The sequence below is a fragment of the Hemitrygon akajei genome, chromosome 4, assembly GCF_048418815.1.
Source record: "Hemitrygon akajei chromosome 4, sHemAka1.3, whole genome shotgun sequence".
In the NCBI taxonomy this organism is placed as follows: domain Eukaryota; kingdom Metazoa; phylum Chordata; class Chondrichthyes; order Myliobatiformes; family Dasyatidae; genus Hemitrygon; species Hemitrygon akajei.
Window position 1 is genome coordinate 79,963,558 of NC_133127.1, and position 27,085 is coordinate 79,990,642.

The window sequence follows — 27,085 nt, forward strand, 5'->3', positions numbered from 1 at the left end:
TTAAACCACCTTAATGCTACTTCACATTAGATTTTGATTAGTTTCACACTTTTTTTGAGGGGGAACGCACTTTGGGGCTGGCACACAACAATGTTTTAACACACCAAAAATTAGTGAAATTTAAGCACCTAATTAATAATCTAATCGGATTAATTTCTAGCTGTATCTGGGAAAGCATGCGGGGGGGGGGGGGGCTTGGGCAGCAATGTGCTAGCTCATTAGTGCAATACCACAGAGGATATTTGTCCAAGCAACACACACACAAAATGCTGGAGGAACTCAGCAGGTCTGGCAGCATTTATTGAAAAGTGTACAGTCGACGTTTCGGGCTGAGACTCTTCATCCTGAAGGTTGCTGGGCTATTGGAAAGGCACTTCAGCCAAGACCCATATTTCCTGAAGCAGGCTGTGCCAAGCAATCAGAAGCAGAAGAGATTTCCAATTCCTTCCAAACCTGGATGTTGAGAGAAGTGTTATTCTGTTGCCCACCAGCTTCTGAATCAATATGGAAGAGTGCTGAAATTTGGGTTCTGCAGTCACGGGACTCAGCACAAGATCGACTATGTGTTGATGGACTGATGGATAACGTGGAATTTAAATCTACATATAAGCGTAAGTGAGATGTCCATCATTTGTCATGAAAGGGTGGACAATTCATTGAACAACAACTATAAAATGGGAAAATACAAACTGCTTTGACTTACACAAAATATTCATTCAAGGGCAAGTGCATCCACTCACATTTAATGGAAAATTGAATGTAAAACAAATATTTTAATTCTGCAGTACATAATAGTTATAGAATATTGTAAAACTATTAACACCTTGACTTTATCTAAGATCAGTGGCTGAAATTCAAATTCAAAGGCAAACTTCTCTGTGATGTGATCCATCAGCGTCACACAACTTTTGCTCGACATTATAACATAAGTCAAATGTACTCTACTCAACATCTGGAAAACAAATGCAAGAGTTAATTGGTTGCAGATGGCATATGAAATGTTTAGAAATAGCATTTATAGTGGCATGTTGCATTAAGTACTCAAACAGTATTTAAATGAAATTAGAGTAATTCAGATAAACCCTTGATTGAATTGTACTGTGAGAGCTGCAGAATTAGTTACTAACACCAATAAATCTGAACTCATCTGAGACATATTTTGTTGCATTCCTATTTTGTGATTACTATAATTTTTAAAACTTTGATGTAGGAATTATGTTTTTTGATAATGTTACTGACAAATTCTTTATATCCATATGCGCTTCCATGAACATTTCTTGAAACAGAAAATAAACAATACATAATGAACACAATTGATTATATATAGCATGGAAAAAGATATAACTTCCCTACAACTAATCACTGAAACGCCTGTCATGCTTCTTGTGGGAATGATGAAAACGGAGACAATTCCTTTTTTGTTGACTACAATATAAATCTTTATTAAAATGTACTACTTAGGTCAATATTTGAATTGAATCAAATTAATTGCTAAACTTGCTTCCTGCTCTACCTGTTACATGCATGAGAAGATACAATCTCAGATGTTAAAAGGCAGGTGCTAGAAAGTTCACTTATTCCATTTTTGGTGTGGCAATTGTGCCTTGTATAACATTGAATGCCAAAATAAATCCCCTGTAGAAATTTGAGAAAAATTACATTAAAGAAGTGTTACAGCAGTTTACACACATCTGCTTAAAATTGATGTGTCTTTGTCTCAGGGGTTAAGTTCACCAGGTCGTAAAGGAAAGCTCTCTATGGCAGCCATAGTATAGCAGCATAAAAAGTAGTCATCGCTGTGACAGAAAATGCCTGAAGGGAGAGATATGGATCTTGTAGGGAAGGCGATCCCGATGTGATAGATGACCTGACTGAGTCCTGTGTCACAAATGGTGCCACTGTGAGTGCAGAGTATTCTAGGGGCCAGAGATTATCTTAGGTAGCTTGGTTGTATAGAGAATAATGAGGGTGTAATTAGTGATGGAGCAAGTACTGTTCTACCTTGAACACTAATCTCTGTTTGTGAACTCTGTTGAGTCTGGTTGTGTGTAAAATAGTGATACCAACATACAGACCATTTAATTGACATTTCTGTCTCAATCCCTGTGCAGTGCTCCTAATCTCTTTGTGACTGTTCCCCAAGAGCTCCATCTATACTGGTACAGCAGAACAGTTGCCATGTGGATTTGTGATGTCATTAGGTTTACAACTAGAGCCATGAAAATGCCAGCTCTGGGTAAATTTTGTAAGAAGGCATCAGTAAAATTTTGCACACATTTTGACCTGGAAATGCATATTGGCATGATTTAGGCAAGCTAAAATTGCTTTTATCTGAGTTCTGCACATGGAAAATAGGTACCAACGGATCCAATTGCTAGGATAAGAGATTTTTATACAGAGAATATGTGTATGAAGAAGTAATCTCATCTTGGATGTTTGCATGTAACATCTGTGTGACAGAAACTGTGAAATGTCAGTTTCAGTCTGAATTTAAACAATGTTCTATTGGCAGATATAAACCTGCTATAGTTCCCAAAGACACTTCAAGAAGATAAGTATTCCACCTGTATATCTGGATTGGTCAAAGGCATTTGATTTTGAATATTTCTTGATGATATTCAAAACAAAAATACTTCAGTGGTGATATATAAACAAACTCTTCGGAACAGACAGTCAGAGTTCTTTGGGAGCCCAAAATGAGTCTGAGATGATGTGTCCAAGTCATTTTCCATCCTGTCTCCTGCTCCACCACAGAGGGTGTCATGAAGAATGAGACATGGAGGAAGGCGTGAACTGTACTCATTTTGAAATGTCGGCTAGAACTTCCACTTTTCAGTTCACACTGTCCTTCCGGCTGCTACGATCGGCGGGGTTATTGTGCTCCTGATTTTTCCAATGCAAGCTTGTATGTCTGGAGGTGTCATTCATGGGCATCATATTCATCAGAGTTTGACTCTGGCAACAGCAGCACAAGCAGGACTGAAAGAAACACAGGTAACATTGGATCACACCAGCTTTCTACTTACGTCTCCAGCAGAACCAACAGTGAGATAAAAGACTGCTTAGAAAAGACATGCACCGATTTTATATTATTACACGCCTTTCTGTAGTTCATAGCCATGGGCAGCACAGTGTTGCAGCTAGTAGAGCTGCTGCTCATTGATCTAGCGACTTGGTTTCAATTCTGACCTCCAGTGCTACTTGAGTGGAGATTGCATGTTCTGCCTTTGACTGAAAGGGTTGCCTCTGGCTGCTCCACTTCCCTCCCACATCACAAAGACCTGCAGGTTGGGTAGGAAATTTGCTATTGTAAAATGAGCCCAAAGTATAATTTGGGGTAGGGAATGTAGGGAGAATATTTTACAGGGAGAATTAGTGGGCAAATGGGATTGCTCTGTGAACCAGCATAGACTGAATGGTTTGAAACGGCTTCCTTTTACATTATAAGGAAACTGGGAATATAATCAGAGGGATCAGTACCTGAGTGAGCTGAAGTAATCAGCTCATTGAAGAAGAGTGAGGTCAGCACAGTGTTAACTGTCACATCTCATTGTGTATCCGCCTCTATACTGATGCCATCAGGAGTGATATTCAAGCATCAGGAGGGAATATGGACTGGCCATGGAGGCACGACCAATGCTGGTTAATGAAGGGAGGGGACAGTGAAGGTCCATGTTTCTAGGTAGGGCCTGGAAGATGTAGCCCCCAGAGCCTTTCCAACATTTAGTCCACTGAGCAGGAAGTTAGTGCACTCTCCCACTGCTGGCAAGTCTACCTGAAATATGCCAATTATTCCTCATGGATATAATTGAGTCTGCAGATTTATCAGATGTTTCAGTGAATAAGCTTTCATGGTTACTCCTTAGGTGAAGCAAGTTAGACCCATCCAAGAAGAAGTCAAAAAAGATAAGTACATATCTGGGGATCACACAGAAAATCAGAGCTTCTCTGTCATGGACACCCACTCCCTTTTCCCACACACAAGGCCTCATCCAAACTGCCTTAATATGCCAACCTATCCCTTATCTTCAATTGTTGAATACTCCTTGGGCTTTGCAAGATTTTCTGTTGATATCTTTGGTTTTTCCAAGTAATAATTTAAAAGAGGCTCAGGAATTAAAATAGCTCTGGCTTAATTTTTGGAGCAATGGCTGAGCCTCTCACCCCCAGCAAGTGTTAAAATCAGGGCTTGTGTGTTCAGATATCATATAGTTGAATGAAAGACCAGACTAACATTTGAGAAAAGCATTTATTCATTGGAGAAATGTCTACTGGATTCAGTTAAAACTCCTTTAGAATCAAGGATCTGCATGCCCATGAAGCTAGACATGAAAATACATTCCTTGTGCCATTAGTGGAGATGCAAATGGAAAATATGACAAAATACAATCCTTATTTTTACTTCACACACACAGGAAAACTGGTGTAATTATTCTATTAAACCATTTGTGACAAGTCTTATATTCAAGCTGGCTTAGACCAAGTATGATTATAATTGTTTTTAGCTTAATATGTTGGTCATACATTGGACTAGAATATTTATTTTTTAATATAATCTCAATACACAAATTACTGGCAGAGTTAGAATTTATTGCCCATCTCTGATAATGCTTTGAAGGTTTTAATGAGATCTTCTCTTGAATCGTTAAAGTGCGTTTAGTGTTCCTACTTCAGGGACTGATATGGCAAACAATTTTATCTTGATTAATACGTCAGGTTATTAAGTATGAACACACTCATTTACACTGTATTGTGGAAGACTCTATATTAGAATAACATATAATTTTAATTGAGATTCCTACCTGGAAGCAATTTTTAAATTTCTTGCTCACGAAGTACAAAGCGATGGGGTTTATACACGAATTTAGAGTTGCTAGATTGAGACCAATGAAATTCAGCATTAGCAGGACTCTGTAGAAAAGAACAATTCATTGTTAGTACAGTCCTTGTATGATCAACCTAAAATAGTCTATCTTGAAAAAGGCAAATAAAAATACATTAAATGATCAACTTCTTGCTACAGATACCAAAAGAAATATGAACTAGGAAATTGTCTTTCTATTCTGAAGTAGACATGCCCTGAAGATTTTGCAACTCCAGAAATAAATCTGAAGAAAAACATGGGAGCCAGGGATAGCTTGTGTATGTTTAGTTTTATTTCAGTGAGGTATGCACACATGACATGGTGGCATGATAACATATGCCATTCACGTAGTTCTTTCATAGAACCTGTAATGAATTATGTAAACAAAGAATGCTTAATCAAGCAGTATATTTGCAATATTACTTAAATATTACTGAATTATTAAATACATAACACTCCTATCTGTTCAGCTATAACTCAATACGGAAAGCATCTCAACAATATACAGAGTATACAATATAATACAACTACAATACAGACATAGTAAATTTTAAATTATCCCATTCAGGTCTGAAAATTTAATCACTGTGGAGGATTTCTAACTCTTGTGGGATAATGTCGTTCCTGATGAGGGGGATCACTCACCTTGGCCAGTGAGACTTGTGGCTGTGAAACAATTTCAGGTTCTGTGTCCTCCTTCGTGGTGGTTGTAGGAGTTGACTCTGAGGCTGTAGGAAGTGATTCTGGTGGCTCTGGACGCCTTTCTTCTCTAACAATTGACTCTGCTCTTCTTAACTGATCGATGTGTTGTCTCCAGCTGGTATTAGACACAATCTCCACTGTGTAGAAGAGTGGTTCATTGCTACCCTTTATCTTTCCATGTCCCCACTTTTGATCACCTCTGTACTCCCTCGCCAGGACTGCTAATCCAGGAGTGAAACATCAAGCCTCTTTGTTGGGGAGCCCATTGTCTATCTCAGCTCTTTGTCCTGCATACTCCTTGTGAGATTGGATTTGAAGAGATTCAAGCGTGAGTGCAAGGGATGACCCTGGAAGAGCACAGTTGGTGAGTTGTTAGTTGTGAAGTGTGTTACTCTTGGCATCTTCTAGATGTGTTGGCATCCCAAATAGTGCATGACAAGCTGCTTGATCTGCTGATCTATCCCAGGCCACCAGACAAAGCTTTGAGCCAATGCTTTTGTTTTGGCTGTGTGTAGACAACTGGCACATAGCTCCTCTAACACTTTAGCTCTCAGCTTGGATGGTACAACAACTCTCAATCACCATGTAAGGCAACCCTTATCAAGGGCAAGTTCAACTCAGCTCTGGTAAAAATGGGGGAAATGTAATTTCTGTTGTACATTCCAGCCATTTTGGGTAGCTATGTACACCTGAGACAGTGTGGGGTCTTTTCAGATTTCCCTTTGGATCATCTCTGCTGTAATATGAAGTCTTTTGATTTGCATTAGGGAGAATACAGCAACAGGAGTGTTGTCTTTTTGTAAATTTTCAGGTATTTCCTTTCCCAAGGGTAAATGGGACAATCCATCAGCATTTCCATGATTAGTTGTCCTCTTGAATTCAATCTTGTAATTGTATCCACCAAGTAACAGAGCCCCAATTCTGCATTCATACTAGTTGCTCTTAGTGGAACACCATTCTGTGGATTGAAACTGGACACGAGTGGTTGATGATCAGTGATGAGGGAAACTCTCTCCCATACGGGTACTGATTGAAATGTTTTACCCCTCAAGGCTTCTCTGTTAATCTGTGTGTAATCTTTATCTGCAGTGACCAAGGCTATGGGGCGTATACTTCCATCACTCATAACGTGTGACACTCTGTACCATAAGGTGAGGTGTCACAGGCAAGCTTCACTGCACTATGTGGATCATAATGTGTGAGTACAGTATCTGACATCACCATTTCCTTTTCTCTTTTGGAAAGCCACCTCACACTGCTTTGTCCATTGCCATTCAGAAGAGATTTTATAAAATTATAAGGGGTACAGATAGGGTAAATGCCAGCTGGCTTTTTTCACTGAGGTTGGATGGGACTACAACCAGAGGTCATAGGTTAAGGGTGAAAGGTGAAAAAAATAAGGGGAATGTGAGGGGAAACTTTAACTCAGAGTGTCATGGGAGCGTGGAATAAACTGCCAGCACAGTGGTGCATGTAGGCTGGATTTCAATGTTTTAAGAGAAGGTTGGACTGGTACATGGAAGGCAGGGGTATGGAGGGCTAAGGTCCTGGTGCAGGTTGATGGGAGTAGGCAGTGTAAATGGTTCAGCACAGACTAGATGGGTCAAAGGGCCTGTTTCTGTGCTGTACTTTCCTATAACTCTATTTCTTTCCAGTTGATAGTAATGAGTTCGAGGGGTGGAGCATGGTAGCCAAGTCTGGCAGGAACCTTACAACTGTGACATGTCCTCTGGCCTTCGGGCATCCACCACTGCTTGAATTTCTCAGCACACTTGTGTAATCCTTGCACACCAAGAGTGTGAGCATGATAAGTGATGCTTGGTTTAAAGAATTCAAACTTGTTCCATCATACTCTGAGCCCATAATCTTCTAATCTTTTTAACTCTGTCTTGAAATTTTGGAGATGTTCCTTGTCATTCTTGCTGGTAACAATGTCATGTAGGTGACACTGATTGTCTCGTCAGCCTTGCAGCACCTAGTCCCCTCTATCCTGAGCTGATGGTATTGATCTACATTCAGAACTGGGTTGATGGTGACCTTAAAATCGCCACAGATCCTGACAGACCCATTCTTCTTGGCAGCTGAGACCACTGGTATTATCCATGGTTTCCACTCAACCCCGGAAAGAATTCCGTCAACTTCCAAGTGATCTAGCTCACTGGCTAATTTTTCACAGATGGTTGAAAGAGCCAGACAGGTTTTGTAAAACTTGAATGTGGCATTTTCATTTAACATTTTTAACCTTGAAATGTTATTATACCCAATGCCATCCTTGAACACTGCTGTGGTGTTATCCGGTGCAATTCTAACTGCTCCTTCAGTTGACTCTATTGCAGATGATATGGCATGCAAATAGTGGACAGACCTCTAATCAAGTTGTATTTGTTTCAGCCAATCATGGCCCAACAATGCTTGCCCTCCTGTTTTTACCACATACAAGCCCAATGTGGATTATTGGTTGTTGTATTTCACAGTTATGAATGTCATTCCCACAGGAGGTATCTTTTTTTCCAGTATAAGTTCTTAGCTGGATATCTGCAGGCTTCAGATCAGTATCTTTGAAGTGCAATTCAACCTCACTTTATGGACTGACTGAAACAGTCAAGCCAGTATCCAATTCCATTTTAATTAATTTGCTGTTCACTTCTGGTGTAAGCCATTTGATTGTTAATTTTCACAGTGTAAATCTTAACCAACAATATGCAGATTAGTACCCTTTTTGGAACCATGGCTTGTCTTTTTATCGTTTTCTCTTCCCTGTGCAGTCCATTTACTTCTGTGTGCTTGAAATGCTCATCGTATGTGTCCTACCTTGTTGAATTTTCTGCAAGTTTTGCCTTTAAACCTGGATTGTGAGGCCCTACCACAATGGTAACACTATTTGTTCAGCCAGGCAGATTTCTATTTAGATGTTGCAGTTTTGTTCACACTTACTTTCATTCCTGACTGCAACTCAATTGTGTCTCTGGTGTTTCCATTGAAACAACAATTTCAACTGCTGTTTTAAATGGGAGTTGTGCTTCAGTTAGGAGCCATTTTTGAGTGCTTTCTTTTAAGATTCCTCAAACTAAACAATCTCTCAGTCCATCATTAAGCCCATCACTGAACTCACAAGACTCATACAATTTCTTAAGTTCAGCTATGTAAACTCAAATGGACACCCCTGCCCTTTATTCTACTTTAAAAACCTAAAGTGTTCTGCAATCAACAATGGTTTCAGTTCTAAATGTTTCTGCCTTAGTTTCACGATTTCAGCAAAACTATATAAACAAAGGTATATATTTCAGTTGGTTTGGTTGGAGCAGTTAAACTTCTATGCAAACTCTATGTTCTTTCTCCTTCACTCAGTAAACTGGCACTCGTTTCTCATCAGCTATTTCATTTGCTTTAAAATATTGTTCAATTTGTTCAACATACATGATCCAGTTATCTGTTGTGTCTGGCTTTCTGATGTAGTTAGCCATTTCTGCTCTTTAAACATTTATTAGTATTAGTTTATGAACCCACAGATTTCATTTGTTTCCTGCAGTTTTTTAAAATTTGATTCTTTTTTTCCCCTTGTGAAAAAATTAAGCATTTGTGCTTTTTCCAACTAAAATGTTTCTTTCTCCCCTTCTGAAGAAAAAAGTGTACTGCACTTTAATAGGTAGGTCGTCGTCTCAGAATCATTTTAAAACTTACTCGTCACCACTGTTATATTTTGTATCTCCAGAAATTAATTAAAAGAAAAACTCAGGACCCAGGGATAACTCATGTATGTTTAGTTTTACTTCAGTGAGGTGTGCATGTATGACGTGGTGGTGTGATGACATATGCCATTCATGTACTTCTTACATAAAACCAGCAATTAATTAAGTAAACAAAGAATGCTTAATCAAAAATATATTTACAATATTACTCAGATATTACTGAAATATTAAATACACAATGGATTTCTCTCCACAGATGCTGCCTGATTTGCAGAGTAGTGTGTTCTTTGATGCAGGGATTAAATTGGCACTTATCTGTCATGTACATATTTATGCAATTTTATAAAATTTAAGGCAAGGACATTAAGAAAAAGTCTTCACCAAATCAGTATAGATTGCAATTTATGAAATTGGTAAGGAGCAAAGATTACCTTGAATATATATGTACATATTAAAGAAAAAAGAGGTTTAGAAGGGTCTATTTCACCTGGTACAAATGGTCGTTGGCACTGAATGGGCCTTATGACAGGTATTAAAGAGCAGCTGCACATTGAAGGTGGGAATGATCCTCAGTGTACCAGTCAATGGCAAGATGATCTCTTAGCTCTGGGGGAGAGCTAGGGCCAACAGTTTTTTTTTATTCCTTCCTGGACTAAAGGTAGATAAATTGGCATTTTCATCTTTTTGTCTGCCTTTTGATTTAAAAAAAAGCCCCAAGCTACTAGTTATGGAAACAACTAATAGAAGTCATTGGAAAAGATGCCTCATGATGTAAAGGCTGCAAACTAGTGGAATATGAACTGATTTCTCTGGTTTCAGGTAACACATACCCTTCTGTTCCTTTATCTCTCCTTCTTATGCAGCTGGGTTCTTTCACATATTCCCTTCTTTTTAAACAGCTGCCCTCAGCCCCCAGCCTCGGGTACCCACATTCTTTCTCTCCCCAACCTGGTTTTAGTTGCTTATCACCCTTACAGTCAACCCACTGGATATCCTATCTCCTCCCCCAACTGTTCCCATTTGCCCAGTATTCAACCCTTGCCAGGTTTCAATTATCACCTTACTTTCTTACTGATTCCATCATCTGCAGCCTTTTGTTGTCTCTACTTATCACCTCCCAGCCTCTGTTGTTATCTCTGCTCTTCCTGGCTCCATCCACCAGTCAACCCCATTTCACCTGCACTTGTCAGCTCCTGCTTCTTCCTTCCCTTTATGCATCTTTATGCTGGCCATCTCCCCTTTAGTCTCCTGGTTGTGATACAGGCTCTCGATCCACAATGTTGATTCTCCCCTTCCTTCCACCTATGCTGCTTGATCCGCTGAATTCCTCCTGCAGCTTGTTTTTTTTCGCTTCATATCACAGCATCTGCAGTACCTTGAGTCTCTGTCTTGCTATGTGCACCGAAATCCGGGCTGATATCCGGCTTTCAACTGCCTTATACACAGTCCTTATACACTGCCTTATAAACTGTCCTTTTTGACATGATTGTAGTGGCAGGTAGCAGGATGGGAGCCTGGGTAACTGATTTGTTGGTTTCCTAGCCCACGTCTGACCTGTTGCCATGAGACTTTGTGGGTTTTGGAGCTCACATCGAGGACCATAAATTGGCTCTCCAGCAAATATAGCCATGCATCGACAATTGTGTAAGTTCTTTCTTGCTCAGATTTGTGATGGAGGAGTCCAGTACATTGTCTTTAAGTGTGAATCTGTGAGCATGACCATGGGAAGCTGTTACTTGAGAAGTTTGTGGGACAGATCTCCCAATGTGGTTACACTGGATTCCTGGACAATCACAGTCACAGGAACTATTGCCAGCTGCAGGAGCTTAAATTCCATGCATTGAAACTTGAGCAACAGCTGTCATTACTGCAGTCCCTCTAGTGATTAGTTGCATGAAGAAAGTTGGGAAAGCTTATCAAAACAGTTCCAGGGATGAAGCACTTTAGGTATGTTGATGAATAGGGGAAGCTGGGGTTGTTATCCAGGGAACAGAAGAGGTCGTGAGAGGAACTGATAAAGGTGTTTTGAATTATAAGGACACGGAGCAAATGGAGAGAAACTCCTCATTGTCAGATAAATCAAAAACAGGTTAGCACAGAACATGATGTTTTTTGGGAAATATGTATTACTAATTACGCATACAAGATTCTGCAGATGTTTGGAAATCTTGAGCAAAATACACAAAATACTGGCAGAACTTAGTAAGTCAGGCAGCATCTGATGAAGGTTATTGGCCCAAAATACTGTTGTTTATTCTCCTCCATAGACTTGTTTAAATGCAAAATGAATGTGGCTCTGAGCCGAGTACTTTACAAAAGAAATGCGCGTGAAACCAGGAAGGCATTGGGCTTAATTACTTAAAGGGAGAAACAGAACATTTTCCCTGGGTAAAGTCAGAAAATGAGACGAGTTATATACTGAAATTACATTTCTTAACTAATGAATGATGCAAGAAGTCTTTCTCTTTTGAAAGTTTTCCCATGAACCCTGTTCCCTGTTGCATATTCTGGCCATGCTGGCTATTTGACGGCTTTAATAGCCAGCAAGCTGGGGGGTGTGGCTTCACCATTAAGGCCAATAATAGCTGGAAGTGCTGGTTGGTTAGGAGCAGGCTACCTCACAGGAGATGGATCCTGCAGGCAGGTTGGAGGAGACAAGGTCTGAATTATCACTTATCCCAGATGACCTGTCACTGTAAATTCACATTTCAGCAATGGTATGCCTTCTGAGGATATGCTTGTGGTGAATATGCTTTAAGAAGTTCTTAATGCATTAAAGTTTCTATACAACTATAAGTTCCTTTCTGTGCTTGTCTTTCCCCTCTCTGATGGCAAGTTGGTAATTTTAAACAAACAACTTTAAACAGGTTAATAATTTTGGTACGTCAGAGGAAGAAGAAATTTCAATGAACTCATTAACAATTCATGTCAGTACCCCTGAAAGGGAATTCAAGATTTACATAGAGAAAATGTAACTTGTTGGTCTAACTTACTTATAGAATTCACATCTCTTCGGGTCAGCTTCACGGAAAATAGTTTTCTTTAAAATTCTGCCAAGATGGAGAGGTAACCAGCACAGAGCAAAAATCACAACTAAAAATAAAACTGTTTTGGCTACTTCTCGGCGCTGAAAAATAAACACACAAGGACGCTTCAGTTCAATGTGTATTAACCACTTAAGTGTAGCCTCAAGCCAAAAAAGACATATCTCAAACCAAATATCTGTAAGATGAAGGCCTAGATTTATCAAACAGTTGGACTTACTCTAATGACTGTGTGGCTAGGCACAACTACAATGTCATATTTAAAGTTTGCTGATGACACCCCTGTCAAAGACCGATTCAAAAGTAATGACAAATCAACATATAGGAGGGAGATTGAAAATCTGGTTCAGTGGTGCCACAACCACAACCTTTTACTCAATGCCAGCTGATTATTGATTTCAGGAGGAGGAAACCTGAGGTCCTCGAGCCAGTCCTCACTGGGGGATCAGAGACGGAGAGGGTCAGCAACTTTAAATTCCTCAGTGTTATTATTTCAGAGGACCTGTCCTGGGCCCAGCACATAAGTGCAATGAAGAAGAACTTCCTTAGGTGTTTGCGAAGATTCGGCATGACATTAAACAGTTTGATAAACTTCTATAGATGTGTGGTGGAGAGTATATTGACTGGCTGCATCACAGCCTGGTATGGAAACACCAATGCCCTTGAATGAATAGTGAATATGGATGGCCCAGTCCATGGTGGGTAAAGCCCACCCCACAGTTGAGCACATCTACTTGCAATGTTGTTGCAGGAAAGGTGCGTCCATCAGGAATCCCCACCACCCAAGTCATGCTCCCTTGCTGCTGCCATCAGGAAAAAGGTACAGGAGCCTCAGGACCCACACCACCAGCTTCAGTAACAGTTATCACCCCTCAACCATAAGGCTCCTGATCCAAAGGGGATAGATTCATTCAATTTCATTTGCCGCATCATTGAACTGTTGCCACAAACTATGGAGGCTATTTCAAGGACTGTTCATCTTATATTCTCAATATTTATTGCTGATTTATTTATTTTCTTTCTTTTTGTATTTGCACAGTTTGTTGTGTTTTGCACGCTGGTTGGCTGCCCTGTTGGTGTGGCCTTTCATTGATTCTATTATGGTTATTGGATTTATTAAATATGCTTGCAAGGAATGAATCTCAGTGTGTATGTGGTGACATATTTGATAATAAATTCACTTTGAACTTTGACCTAATCACAATTTAACTTGGTGAATCATATTTCATTGACTACTGGAGTCATACAGTAGAGAAATGAGTCCTTGTGCCCACTGTGTTTGTGCCAACCATTGGGTACTCCTCCATCTTCCATTTTTTGCCCAAGGCCTTTGTTTGTTAGGTGGGTCCAGTATGTAGACAGACTGACTAGAGGTGAGACCATACTGGATGTGGTACTTGGTAATGAACCTGGTCAAGTGATAACTGTTTCCAAAATGCCGGGTGAGCACGAGGCTTTGGATAAGTTTGCCTCATTGAGGCAGGAAAAAGGATGGTAAATGAGGGAATCGTGGCTGTCAAGAAGCATACTTAAGGTTTAGCAAGCAATGATCAGGCAGGGCCCTAGACAGTTTCAAGATAGTCGTGAAGGAGTTCCAGAATGGACTGAAGAGAGCTAAAGTGGGACATGAGAAGGCCTTGGTGAGTAACATTAATGAAAACCTCAACATGTTCTACACATACGTGAAGAACAGGAGGATAATAGAACGAGGGTAGGACCAATCAAAGATAAAAGTTGAAATATGCGCCTGGAGATGGAGGAGGTAGGAAAGGTCCTTAATGAATACTTTGCTTCAGTAGTCACCAGTGAGAGGGACCTTAATGAATGTGAGGACAGAGTGAGGCAGGCTGTTATGCTGGAGTATGTTGACGTCAAGAAAAAGGATGTGCTGAAACTTTTGATAAACATTAGGACAGATAAGCCTCTGGGCAGGAGGAGATATGTCTGATGAAGGATATTGCGAGCAACTGGCAAAGAAGAATGATAATAAATGTAATGAGTAGATCTTTTCACTATCTACCTTATGCCCCTCATGGTGTTGTATCAGCCATATTCATAATGATGGGACTGGCTTGATGGGGCCTACTTCCACTCTTATTCCCTTGTGTTCCCTCATCAATGCACTTAGTTAACTTCTTGAAGAAATCAATCAAATTACTTAGACAGGATTTCCCACCTTTCTGACTATCCCTGATCAGTCCCCTCTCTCCATGTGCAGATTAATCCCAATATTTTCCAAGAATTTCCCTGCCACTGATGATGCACTCACTCACCAGTAATTACCTAACTTATTTTTGCTGTCCTCTAGTCACCAGGCACCCCTGTGCATTCAGAGGAGATTTGGGAATCTCTACCAAAGTCCTAGCAATCTCCTTGTTTGTCTCCTAGGACTTATATACTTTTAAATCTATTAAAACTTTGAACATATCCTCCTTCTCAATGATAATTTATTTGAGAATTGCACAGTTCCCCTCCATAAATTCTCTAACCACAATGTTCTTGTCCAGAGTGAATACAGAAAAGAAATATTAATTCAAGACTTTCACCTAATTCCCCAATCCTGACACATTTTGAATATGTACTGTCAAACTCTATTTTTTACCCGGTTGTTCTCTTGCCCATAATGTACGTATTTATGAAGTGCTTTGGGATTTTTTTTTTGCCCACCAGTGCTCTATTGGCTTAAAATGCTTTCCTCGACACATTTTAAAAAATCTACTTCCTCTAAGCATTTCATTCTGAAATAATCACAGTTAATATTGAGGAAGTTGAAATCCTCTACTATTACTAACTTACTATGTGATTTGGTGACATATCTACCCCTACACTATCCCCACTGACTCTTTGAAGGCCTACAATATACTCCCAGAAGAGTGACTGCCCTTTGTTGTTTCTGAACTCCATGCACACCCTCTTTTGAAGAAACTTCCAAGGTTTCCTCCTTCCTTGCTCCAGTTACAGACCCCTAGATTAATATTTAAATGCAACCACCCCATTTAAGCCCTCCCCATATTGCATCTGAAGGTTGTATACACTGGAATTCTGAGGTGTCAGTCTTGCTCATCTTTCACCCATGTCTGTGTGACAACAATAATATCATAATCCTAAATTAATCACAACTCTCAGTTTATCTGCTTTACTGCTGAGGCTCCTCATTGATGTATTGCAGCCTTGCATTCCTGCAAAGTGCCTTATCAAATCCAACTGGACTAACATAGTTTCCCTTCTATATCTGTCTACTGTACTGTTCTCTGTCTCATTCTTCTGTCTACTGAACTGCCTCACCCCTGCTGTATTCTTGAGTCTTATTTCCCCTTCAAATCCACTCCGACAACATTTAGCAAACCTCCCTGTAATAATGTTGGATCTCTTTCAATCCCTGTTTCATCCTCCCACACCAGTCTCACCAGTAGCTAAATCAATATTGACCATTTAACATTATTTATAGCACCAGAGATTTTTGGGAAGATCAGTAAACTGTTGGATTTCAAGGTAAGACCAACTACATAGTGACCTGACAGTCTGGAAATACTATTTGAGATTTCCTACTGGAACATTCCTGTACTCTGGGATTGTCTTAGCAGTAGGATCTGGACAATGAACTTGTCATGTTACATTGTATCATTAATGGGAAGACACCCAAAAAATACTTGATGAAGGATGTTGAATCTGAAATATAGCTTTTTCTCCTTCTACACACCTGCAGAGTGTTTCAATCATTTTCTGCTTTTTTATTTTTTATCATCAATAGTTTTTTTTGGTTTTTGAAGATATATGTGCACTTTGTTTAGCTAAATATAGAATGGTTAGAAGTGCATATTTCATCTTCTAGGAGCTGGTGTCCTTTCCCCAATGCCCCTGATAATGAACTTATGATACTTCTTGCCAACCAACAAAAATACAATGAAGTAATAATAAACGAAAGAGATTCCACAGATGCGGAAAATCCAGAATAACACCCACAAAATGCTGGAGGCACTCAGCAGGTCAGGCAGCAGCTATAGAGGGAAATAAACAGGCAATGCTTTGGCCCGAAATGTCGACTATTGATTCACCACCATAGATGCTCCTGACCTGCTGAGCTTCCCCGGCATTTTATGCGTCAAAGATATAATGCAGGAGCATTAAACAAATCGAATTGAAGAATTGCTATTATATTGAGAACAACTTCAAGTATTTCCACATCTTTGGGCTTTCCACTAAAAGTGCAAGATTGTTAGACTGGCCTTGTGATTTTTTTTGGAATTATTAGCAACGTAGTTGACCTTTTCACTGTAGGTAACTAGAAGGGGTTCGAAAAGGCATGTAACTTACTGGAGACAATTTGGGAGATCTGAACTCATTGAAACTAGGAAGCTAGGTCAGTTTAACTGACACAATTCTTTAATATTAATTGATGAGCCAAAGATCTTACCCGTTTCAAGTGCTCACTCAAAGCGATCCTCAAACTCTTGTTCCTCTTATTCAGCATCTCACAGGTCATCAAAGTGTAAAAGAAGGCAGTGCAGGCTAGGGGCATGCAAAAATAAAACACAAACAACCACCAGTCCTTCACGCTGATGTAGAACTGTAAGAAAACAAATCACTCTCTGTTAGATGGAAACAAGACACAGCCAAACAAAATACACTGCTCATTTTTGTTATCCACATAAACAGCACTTTCAGATGTATTATCCCATTTTAAATTTGAAACCCATGGTTCAATATGTGAGAAGTGCCACGCAGGACACATCAAAGATTGGCAAAAGAAATAGCTGATTTTTCCAGTTGATGGGCAATGTTTCTCTGGAGTGATAGTGGGAAAAAGATTGGAGCAGAGATTTCAGTTGTGATGCTTCCCATCTTAACTCTAGACAGATTCCTTAGATCAGGCATATCTGAGTAAATTTGGTTTTCTGGATCATCCTTTGATTTTATTATCACTGCTGATATTCCTTCCAACTAAGTACTCAAATGAACAAAATCAGTCCCTAATTCCATCCCTTTCCCTGAACTGTGTGTGACTGTATCAGAATATTCACAATCTTTGTACAATCAGACCCACAGCTGACCTTCTGACCTCATACCTATGCCATCTACATGATTCCTGCTTCTACCTCTGTCATACTGCAAACTCCACTTTGTCCTGGATTGTGAGCTGTTCATGATCTCATCCATGTCTCTGTAAGACAAAGACTCCATTTCTAATGCTCTACTGTCCTCCCATCTTCCACACCAACCTCTCCCCCCCCCCCCTAACTTAAGTTAATCAAACTTGAATTCATCAAAGCACTGTTACTTTCATTCTAAGTTCCAACAACTTTTCAATGTGCTCATTCTGTGCACCGTCACCTCTTTTGGTTCTGGTCCAGACTACTTTAAAGTTCTCATTTGATTTTCAAATCCTTCCGTGGCTTCCCTTGCTCACATACACCACCACACCCTAAGTGCTTGCTCACTGCTCCATTGTTGGTTTTCATGTCTCCATCTGCCTTGGAAATAAACTTTGAGATTTCCTACTAGACCTTCTCCACCTGTTCTTTTTGCTTCCAAGATGACACTTAATACCTATCTCTTACCAAGTTTTTGTGAGGGGATGGTCATATGGATTGATCTTAAATAGAATGCAGCTTTAACAATTTACTAACATGAAAGTTAAATAACATGGCAGTTGGAAATGAAGGAATAAGTAGGTGGTGCAGGAGAGTGGATCTCAATCTTGAAGTGGCATTCAGCCCTGAACAGTGGAGAAGGAGAAGTTTGATCCAATGTGTCCAGCCAGAATCAAAGTCATTGCACCACTGCTCCAGAGGAGGGAAGACAGGGAATGCAATAATCATAGGAGAATAGGTGGCCATTTCTGTAGCTGCAAATATGATACAGGCATGGGGAAATTGTAGAGCATTCTGGGTTGAGCATTGTGGTGTGTTCTGAACTTCATTAATCAGTATGTTGGGGACCAACATTGCTTATGTCATCTTGAGAACATATACCTATCACTCTGATTAGTTAGGGGAAAGGACAAAGAGCAATCAAAAGTACAAATATTTAATTGAATGAGACTCATTTTAGTAGGTTGGAAATCAACCTAGATCTGATAAAACTGTAGGATTAACAGAATTAGGAGCAAGCTGGCAAGGGAATCTAAACATGATTATTTTAAATGGTATCTCTGTAGAGGCAAGCCATATCAGAATTTTGCTATTGATTAAAATATGATCATAGTCACTATTATCTTGTAATTATTTTTAATTACTTGATTAGTTGTAATAAATTTTTAAACACTTGATAAACTATGATTAGTTGCAAACCCTTCCACAGCATTGTATGATGAAAGTTCATTACTGTATGACGAGAGCTCTGATTTGTACAGTATAATGTTTGTCACGTAATCCAACTCTTGTTTGTAGAACACAATCAAAAACCATGAGGACAAATATTCATGACAAACGTGAAGATTTCATGTCAAAGAAGTTTTCATCATATATGCCTTCTGGCCCCAATGCATGAGTATTTATGACTTTGAGAGGTAAAAATATATTTTAATCATTAAAATCAAAAAGAGATAGCCAAAAAGATACAAAACAAAGAATTTTTTTTTTAATGCTTAACAGACCAAGGAAAAAAACACCAGTCTTTTAAATAATGATTACTATTTGGCGAATTGAGAGTAAATATAATGATCATAGTCAGGTGTTCCGCTTCATCAATAAAAAGTCATGCAGTTATTCAGATTCATAGAGTCATTAAGCATTGGTATAGAGTAAGGCTTCTCAGAATTATTTCCAGATTGTAACAAACCATGGTGATCTCATATCCACACTCCGTTTCACTCCGTTTTCTTAAGTACTCATATAACTCCCTCTTAGCTGCTCTGATACACATGCCTTCATTATAGCTATTTACTTCTGCTGGGAACGCATAAATGGGATGGATCAGTGATTGCTTTGGTTAATGGCTCATTGCACCGGAGTGCAAACTGGTTGGGAACTGTACCTTTACAAATGTGCCAATGATTTTCCTTCCCTGAGGCTGGAAGGGAGGTAGCAGACAAGTTTGTGCTGCTCACTGGGAGGGGTTTGAGGTTCCGAGGTGGAGATCAAGAACTTAATGGCACTGGCTGCAGTGGTCAGACACAAAGGCACATTTCCTGGATAGGAGTCTAAACTATTGGCACTTCCTGGAAGGCAGAATGGAGACATCAACACTCTTTCTGGAAGAGAGATTATGGATACTGGCACCTTTTCGCAAGGGTTGATAGCGGGTTACAGATTCCAACAAAGATTTTAGCTAGAGCTTGAAGGTTGTGTAATTGTTTTTGTTTCTGTGTTAAATATTAAAGTTTAATATTCTTTCTTAAATCTCCTTACAATATGAGATCTCGGTTAATTAAATTTGAAACTGGACCAAGGAAGAAGCAGGAAACAGTTCAAGGTCACTCCAAAACAAAACAAGAATAATTTAACGATGATTTATCATTCCCTAAAAGAAATGCTTACTCTAAGCCATTCAACTCGCTGTTGAAAGATTCAATAGGAATAATTGCAGGAATAACAAAAAGCTGGCTTTTCGTTTAGTAATGTAGTGAAACATGCCACAAGAGCTTTAACAAAATTTGGGAAACAAGAAAAAGAAAAAAATGAAAAAGAAAAGATGAAAAAGAAATTAAATGTTTAAAGCAGAAAGGTAGATTTTAAAAGATGTCTTAAAGAAAGGAGAAGAGATACAGTGGCAAAAATGTACAAAGGGAGGAGTTCCTAGAATTGAAAGCCTTGCAGCTGGAGGTAAAATTGTTGATGGTGAGATATCAATACTGGTGGTGTGTGGAGTCAGATGAGAACTGAGAACTCAGAGGGCAGCAGAGCTTGAGATGGTCAAGGTGAAAACAATGGCCAAGCACCAGGCTTAGAAAGCAAAGGCAAAGAAAACTGAAATCACAGCATGGCTTAACTAGCAGCTAAAGCAGGTCAATGAAAATGTAGGTGATAAGTGGCTGGGACTTGCACAACCTCAAGAGCATGAAACAGATCCCTCCCCACCGTCAGAAGTGTTTACGTGAAGAGCTGCCTCAAGGCGGCAACATTCATCATAAAAGATCCTCACCATCTGGGCCATACCATCTACCAATGGACAGGCTGTAGAGAACATCCTCACCATCTGGGCCATACCATCTACCAATGGACAGGCTGTAGAGAACATCCTCACCATCTAGGCCATACCATCTACCATTGAACAGGCTGTAGAGAACATCCTCACCATCTGGGCCATACCATCTACCAATGGACAGGCTGTAGAGAAGATCCTCACCATCTAGGCCATACCATCTACCACTGGACAGGCTGTAGAGAAGATCCTCACCATCTGGGCTATGCCATCTACCATTGGATAGGAGGTACTGAAGCCTCAAGTCCCACACCATCAAGTTCAAGAACAGCTAATTACATTGAACCATTTGGTTCTTGAACCAACCTGCACAACTCTAATTACTACCTCAATGAAATGACTCTATGACCACATTAATTTGATTTTTTTTCTCTAATTGAGTTCTTGCTTGTATAATTTACATTTTTCTTGTGAATGTTGTGTATCTGATGCTATGTACCTGCAATGCTGCTGAAGGCAAGTTTTCCATTGCACCTGAGCATACCTGTGCACAGAGGTTAGTGAATGTCTGGAATGAGCTGCCATAGGAACCGGTCAGGGCAGGTACATTTAACAGACCTTTGGAAAGCTGCATGAAGAGGAAAGGCTTGGAAGGTTAAATGTCAAAAGTGGATAACTGAGACTAGCAGGGTTAATGCTGTGGTCAGCATGAATAATTGGGCCAAATGACCAATTTCTGTGCTGCATTACTCGATGATTCTATGACTGTATTGTTACATACCCTGTGGGTATCTTGTGACTGTCTTATGACCATGATGTAATTGAGTATCTGGTGAGCATGATGTAATGGTCTTGTGATGGTAGGGTGATGTAATTTCCTGCTAGTGTGAGGTCACATGATGTAATTTTCCCACCAGTGAGAGGTCATGTGATGGCCTGTTTCAAAAGGTATAAAACGGGAAAGCCTTGTTGTGACACAGGTCAGTTCGTTGTTTAATTCGTCAGTTACTCCGTTATGCTGCATATTTGTCTCATGACGCAGTTTTGTTTTAAAGTGGAGTTTTAATTTCTATCTTAAGTCTCAAAGGTTATTGCCGGCAGTTTCCCCACAACACTGCCAGTTTTAGTCCAGTCGGAGAGTGAAGAATTTATCGAAGTGCGGGAACCCGAAGGATCGAGTAAAGTTAGTATCGTCGGTGGTAATACAGGATCAACCTTATTGAATCCTTGTTCAGAAGGTAGTAACCTGCATCCGAGATAGCCCCTGCATTGTGAAAGCAGAAAGGGCTGGGCACAGTGTTATTCGCCAGGGAAAAGGTCAGTTCCTTTAAGCCGTTTTTATTTCCTTCGTTGTAAATCCTTTGGGCAAGGCATATTTCGGCTGGGATCAGCAGTAACGCCACACCGTCGAGGAATTTGTTACTTCAGGAAAGTCTCTCCTAATTGACTGTGTAATATCATTTGGACTTCCGCATTTACCACTTTTAAGAACTGTGTTCACATTTATCGCTTTAAGAACTGTTCGAGTTGCCGTATAGCAGTTAACTTCTGGTTAAGTTAATCGTTTGTTTACTTTTCATTTGTTGCTGAGCTGAGTTTAAATAAATGTTTCTTTGTTTATAAAAAATCTGTTTCAATTCAATATTCATTGTTGCCGTATCATAACAGTATGTACTTGTGCACATGACAACTTGACTTGAAGAGTACTGGAATAGTCTAAGTACAACAGACACAGAAGAATAAGGCACATTTTAAGGAGAGCAATGCAGACAATACAGATTTGCATGCTGCAAGCTGTTCCACTTCCAAGCAGTGGTGTGCATGCTCTAATGATGGCTGCAGCTCTGAGGTGAACACTTTGATCAGTTTCAGAAAGCTTCACACATAACAATGCAACCTTGCTACTTGATGAGTTAGCAACACACAGGTAGGCCACTGCAGGTTCATATATTTGACAGAGTAAAATGTTCTTTTACATTACAACATGAACTGGATATTTTTCTAAAGTAACCCAATGATACTTAATATGAAGGAAATGACCTTGTATTAAAAACTTTCAGCTATTTACTTCAGTAGGGGAAATCTTTTCAAATAATAAAGGAAAATGAAGGCTAAAAATTCCTCCATGATCAGCGCTAGTTTGTCAGCCTTCTCACTCACTGACGACCATATTCAAAACTAAGGAGTAATTAAGGAATAGCTTCTCATCACAGTCATAATCAGTGATGGTATTCTTGAATAGATCATTGCATGCGGTCAAATGGGAAATCATTGCCAGCTGTTTATTTGGAATGAAGTCAACAGTGAGAAAGTGAACTCAGAGAGGGCAAAAGGGCAGAAAAAGAACTAGAGAGAGAATTGCTGATCCAAAGCTGGACATGGCTTGTTGGTGTGACAGATGTGGGCTGCAGGTATCTGTGCAAGAAGAACTGGAACCAAGTTCCTCATTTTGTATTTGTTCTTATACAATTGCCCTGTTGACAATTTTATTTTCAATTCCCACTCCTATCACTTTAATGATTTTACAGATATTTGGCCATTGTTGTTTCTAAATGGATTTCCCCAACCGAATCTGGTGGTAGGTTTGACTGTCTAAGACCATAAGATATAGGAGAAGAATTAGGCCATTTGGCTCATTGAGTCTTCTCTGCCATTTCGTCCTGGCTGATCCATTTTTCCTCTCAGCCTCAATCTCCTATCTTCTCCCCATATTCTTGACTAATCAAGAATCTATCAACCTCTGACTTAAACATACCCAACTATCTGGCCTCCACAGCCACCTGTGCAATGAATTCCAGAGATTCACCACACTCTGGCTAAAGAAATTCCTTCTCATCTCCATTCTAAAAGGACATCCCTCAGTTCTGAGGCTGTGTCCTCTGGTCTTGGACTCCCAGAGGACACAGTCTCTGAATAGAGGGAGGTCCTTTGAGTATGGTAAGGAAAGGTGTGGGGAATGGAATTAGCAAAGACATCTGACACCTTCAGTGATACCAAACACCAGGAGCACATCACATGTTGGATGTAAATGTGCTGGAGGAGATGGGTCATAGCAGATGGCTTACTGTGCAAGAGAAAAAGACTTGTTATTTTTTTTCACTGGATGTCTCTGGAGTAGTCAGAGGTTCAAACTGGGGAGAATGATGCCCAACAACGTTTGATACAATCCTGTTGAATCTGCTAACGGTTTGCTCTTTATGATGGATGATATTTCATTGGAAAAGCACATCTGTGCTCCTCTAGAACAGAGTGAGGATGGGAACTATTCCATGTAGGAATACTAATTTAAGCAAATAAGGAAAATTCAGCATTTTAAATGGGGACAAGTCATTATATTAAGGAAACTAAGGTTACAAATGGAAATATAGTGACTGCAGAGATGCTTGCCATTTAAGAGATAACATTCTGGCAAATAATTTAACTATTTTAAGAAAAGATTACTATATAAGGAAGTAAAATTCTCAAGCTGTCTGGTACTCATGCCAATCATTTTAGAACCTTGAGACTGAAGATGAACTATTGCTCAGGTAAGGGTCTGATCCAACATATCTCCACGGGTGATAAGCTTAGAGAGGACCATGCTTATGCAGTTAAATTGAAGGCTGAAGTGCAACAAAAACATGTCTTTAAAATATAGGAAAAATAACTTCACAGCATGAGGATGTGGGATATAATACATCCTGTTTGCAGATAGAAATGTGCAAACTTCCTTCTGCCTTTCATGATAAACTGTCTTTCATGTATCATATTCATTTGTAATACTTTAATTAGGCTTTTTCTTCATGCTCACAGCTAAAATATTGAAACTGGACCAGTTAAGATAATTGATAGAAAGCCCACACCCATGTGGGCAGCAGCAGGTTTGACTGGCTGCTAAACTGACCAATGCCTGACCTGCTGAAGATTTCCATTTTTTAAAATTATCCAGACTGGCTAGGGCTACCTAAAATGAAGCAACTGGGAGCTATCTTACTAAATTTAGAATGTTTGGTTTATGGCCTGTAAAGTGAATTAACTTGCTGGTGGGAATGGGGCAAAAAGAACACCGTACAATTGATGTATTTTCAATGAGAACTGTACTTTGCTTACTTACAATTGGATGCTTGAGTGAAACATTTATCCGTCCATTTTGTGTTCATTTAGAGGAAACTGGTCAGCAGTGAACAAGTGGCACCAGCCACGTCCATTCACTAATAAAATTTCCAAGTGATTTTTCTGGAACTTGCTATGTTTGTAAATCTACTTTACTGTAGAGTCCTTCAAGGACATCTGGGACAACAATAACTGTACCTCCTTCATCAGACTGTAGAAAAACAACTGAGCAGTACAGGCTAAAGATAGTCTGATGATAAAACTTCTCACAATTTTACAGGAGAATGGGGTGCTTTTGAGACGCTTTCAACCATCCACAACTGAGGTCATCCAAAACTTGACAGCCTTATTCCTGATTCTTCCTTGCACTATTTACCCATCTTTTTCTTAGTCAGTCCCTCAGGATCAAGACTGGCTTGCTTTTAGTCGGGCTTTGTGGGTTGCCGGATAATTGATGAAGCTAATGGGGGAACTGCAGACTCCTTCACAGATGGAGCAGGAAGTTGCTGGCTGGGCTGTGAAGTGGATACTTTGTGATGACTCAAGGTTCTCAGTGTTTCTCAAATGATCCTTTTTCACTTCAACCTGCCTTAGCCTATAGATTCACACAAGTCAATGTAGATGTTGCAATTTTTTAGTAAGATTTATACACGTCCTTGATTTTTTTTCTCTCGTCTGTTCAGGTGAATGGTATTCTCCATGCAACTAATGTGGCCTGCTCAATAGATCTCACTGCGTGTAACAAGAGCCTCACTGGTGAAGATAATGGTCTGGAAGAGAACAATAGTACTCAATGTTCAGGATATCACTTCAGTGACTTTGGAGGGTATTGTCAAGGCAGCATGGATGACATTCTTTCAGTACCTTGAGGTGCCTACTGTAGATAGTCCAAGTTTCAGAAATATTCAGAGGGTAGGTAAACCATTTGACAGGCTTGAGCTCTTATTCATCAAACACTTTTTTCCTCAGTTGCCGAAGGCTGTGATGTGCACTGGTCAATGGTAAATTTTAGCATTGATGTCCACCTGTGCTTTGCTGAGAAATGTTCCACACTTTTCATGGTCTTGGCATGGATTTGTTTTGTCAAAGGATGGTGTTATATAGTGGGGGTGGGTTGGTAGAAAATTTTCAGAAAGTTGAGTGTAAAGCCTATCCTTCTAGCTGCTCCAGAGAATGGGCTAACAATGTCATCAAACTCAGCTCTAAGTCTGCACAAGCCACACTTCTGTGTCTGCTAGCCTGTAATGGCTCTTGGTTAAGTACTGTCTCAATTTAAAAATTCTCTTGCTAGTATTTAAATCTCTTCATGCCTTCCCCATCCTCATTTCTGTAGCTCTTTCAACCCCAAAACCCACTGCATATGAACTTTTGACTCTCAACAATGTCCCTTGGTGGCTCTATCTCCAGTGCTCAAGGCCTACACTCTGGAAACACCCCTCTGATCCTCTCCATTTCCAAATTGCTCTCTCTCCATTTAAGACCCTCCTTAAAACACACGTTATGAAATCTTCCCCAATGTTTCCTTATATGGTTAAGTGTCAATTGTTGTTTGAATGTGCTCCTTTGGAATGACTTTGAGCATTTTACTATGTTACATTGGCTCTGAAAGTACAAACTACTGGTGTAGCTATAGTGATCTCCATGACCTAAGCACAATAACTTGATACTGGGCCATGTGTACTATTTCAAATCTGGTCTCATCAGCCTTATTCTGATGTACTTTTGAGACTCTTTTTATTAGATTCGGCTTTTCTGATTTTGTAGATTTTTGGCCTTTACTGCTTCCAAGTGAATACTTCCCAAAATGTGTTTATACTAAAAAAAAGACATCCAAAACATGTCACAAATGAAAATGAAAACTATACAGCAGTAAAGAACCACTTGAAAAGAAACCTGGTTAAAATATTTTCTTTGCCCTCCCTACTTACTGTTCAATAGAGTTCTTTTGTCCCCCTGACATACACGTTGTAAAGTAGGAAGCAATCATGTGTGCTAGTATTTATGTAAATGAAGAGCAGATTTAAATATGAAAGATAATCTTCATGGTAACAGGGGAAACTTCAATGTTAATCACTTGTTGAGCTACCTACAGTTACAGCAAAATTGGTTTTACTCCTAGGTCATTTTACCTTCTAGGACCGCACCTTGTCATAGGTTTTGGATGAAAGCATGCCTCAATGACCTGGAGTACTTTGGCTCTTGGTAGGGTCACCCATGCCAACAGGTCAAAGGGTAGAGACCAGACTAAGAGTGGTCCATTGGTCCTCCAGGTGCAGAGGTTCACCATAAGGCTAACAATCCTGATTGGTCAAAAACACAATAGTTATGGAAACAACAATGAAGACTCCTGCTATACAGACAGAGATGGAGGACCCTCATTGCAGCCAGTGGCATAATGGGCAGTAAGTCAGTAAGTAATTTCACTTTCTGCCGATGACAGTAAGAATCCATGAGTTTACAACCAGGAAGTGAAACCAGACCTAGTGCATTAAGTGTCTAATACCAACTAGTAAGGATACTAAATTTCATATGGCCTGAATTTTATTTGCTTTCGTGACACCTGTTTTAATAAACTCAGCATTTCATTTCAACCCTTTTCTATTCTTTAGTTT

At 39.7% G+C, this 27,085-nt stretch overlaps 1 protein-coding gene across 1 annotated transcript in view; it reads right to left on the reverse strand.

The window, feature by feature from the left end:
- Positions 1 to 711: 711 nt before the first annotated feature.
- The window catches only part of ednraa (endothelin receptor type Aa), a 47,812-nt gene continuing 21,438 nt past the window's right edge, over positions 712 to 27,085 (reverse strand). The window contains exons 4-7 of the mRNA XM_073042930.1: positions 16,714 to 16,866; positions 12,249 to 12,382; positions 4,803 to 4,911; positions 712 to 2,979 (exon numbers count right to left, since the gene is read on the reverse strand). Coding sequence (XP_072899031.1) covers positions 2,833 to 2,979; positions 4,803 to 4,911; positions 12,249 to 12,382; positions 16,714 to 16,866 — 543 coding nt within the window. The 3' untranslated portion in view covers positions 712 to 2,832. The remainder of the gene's footprint in view (positions 2,980 to 4,802; positions 4,912 to 12,248; positions 12,383 to 16,713; positions 16,867 to 27,085) is intronic.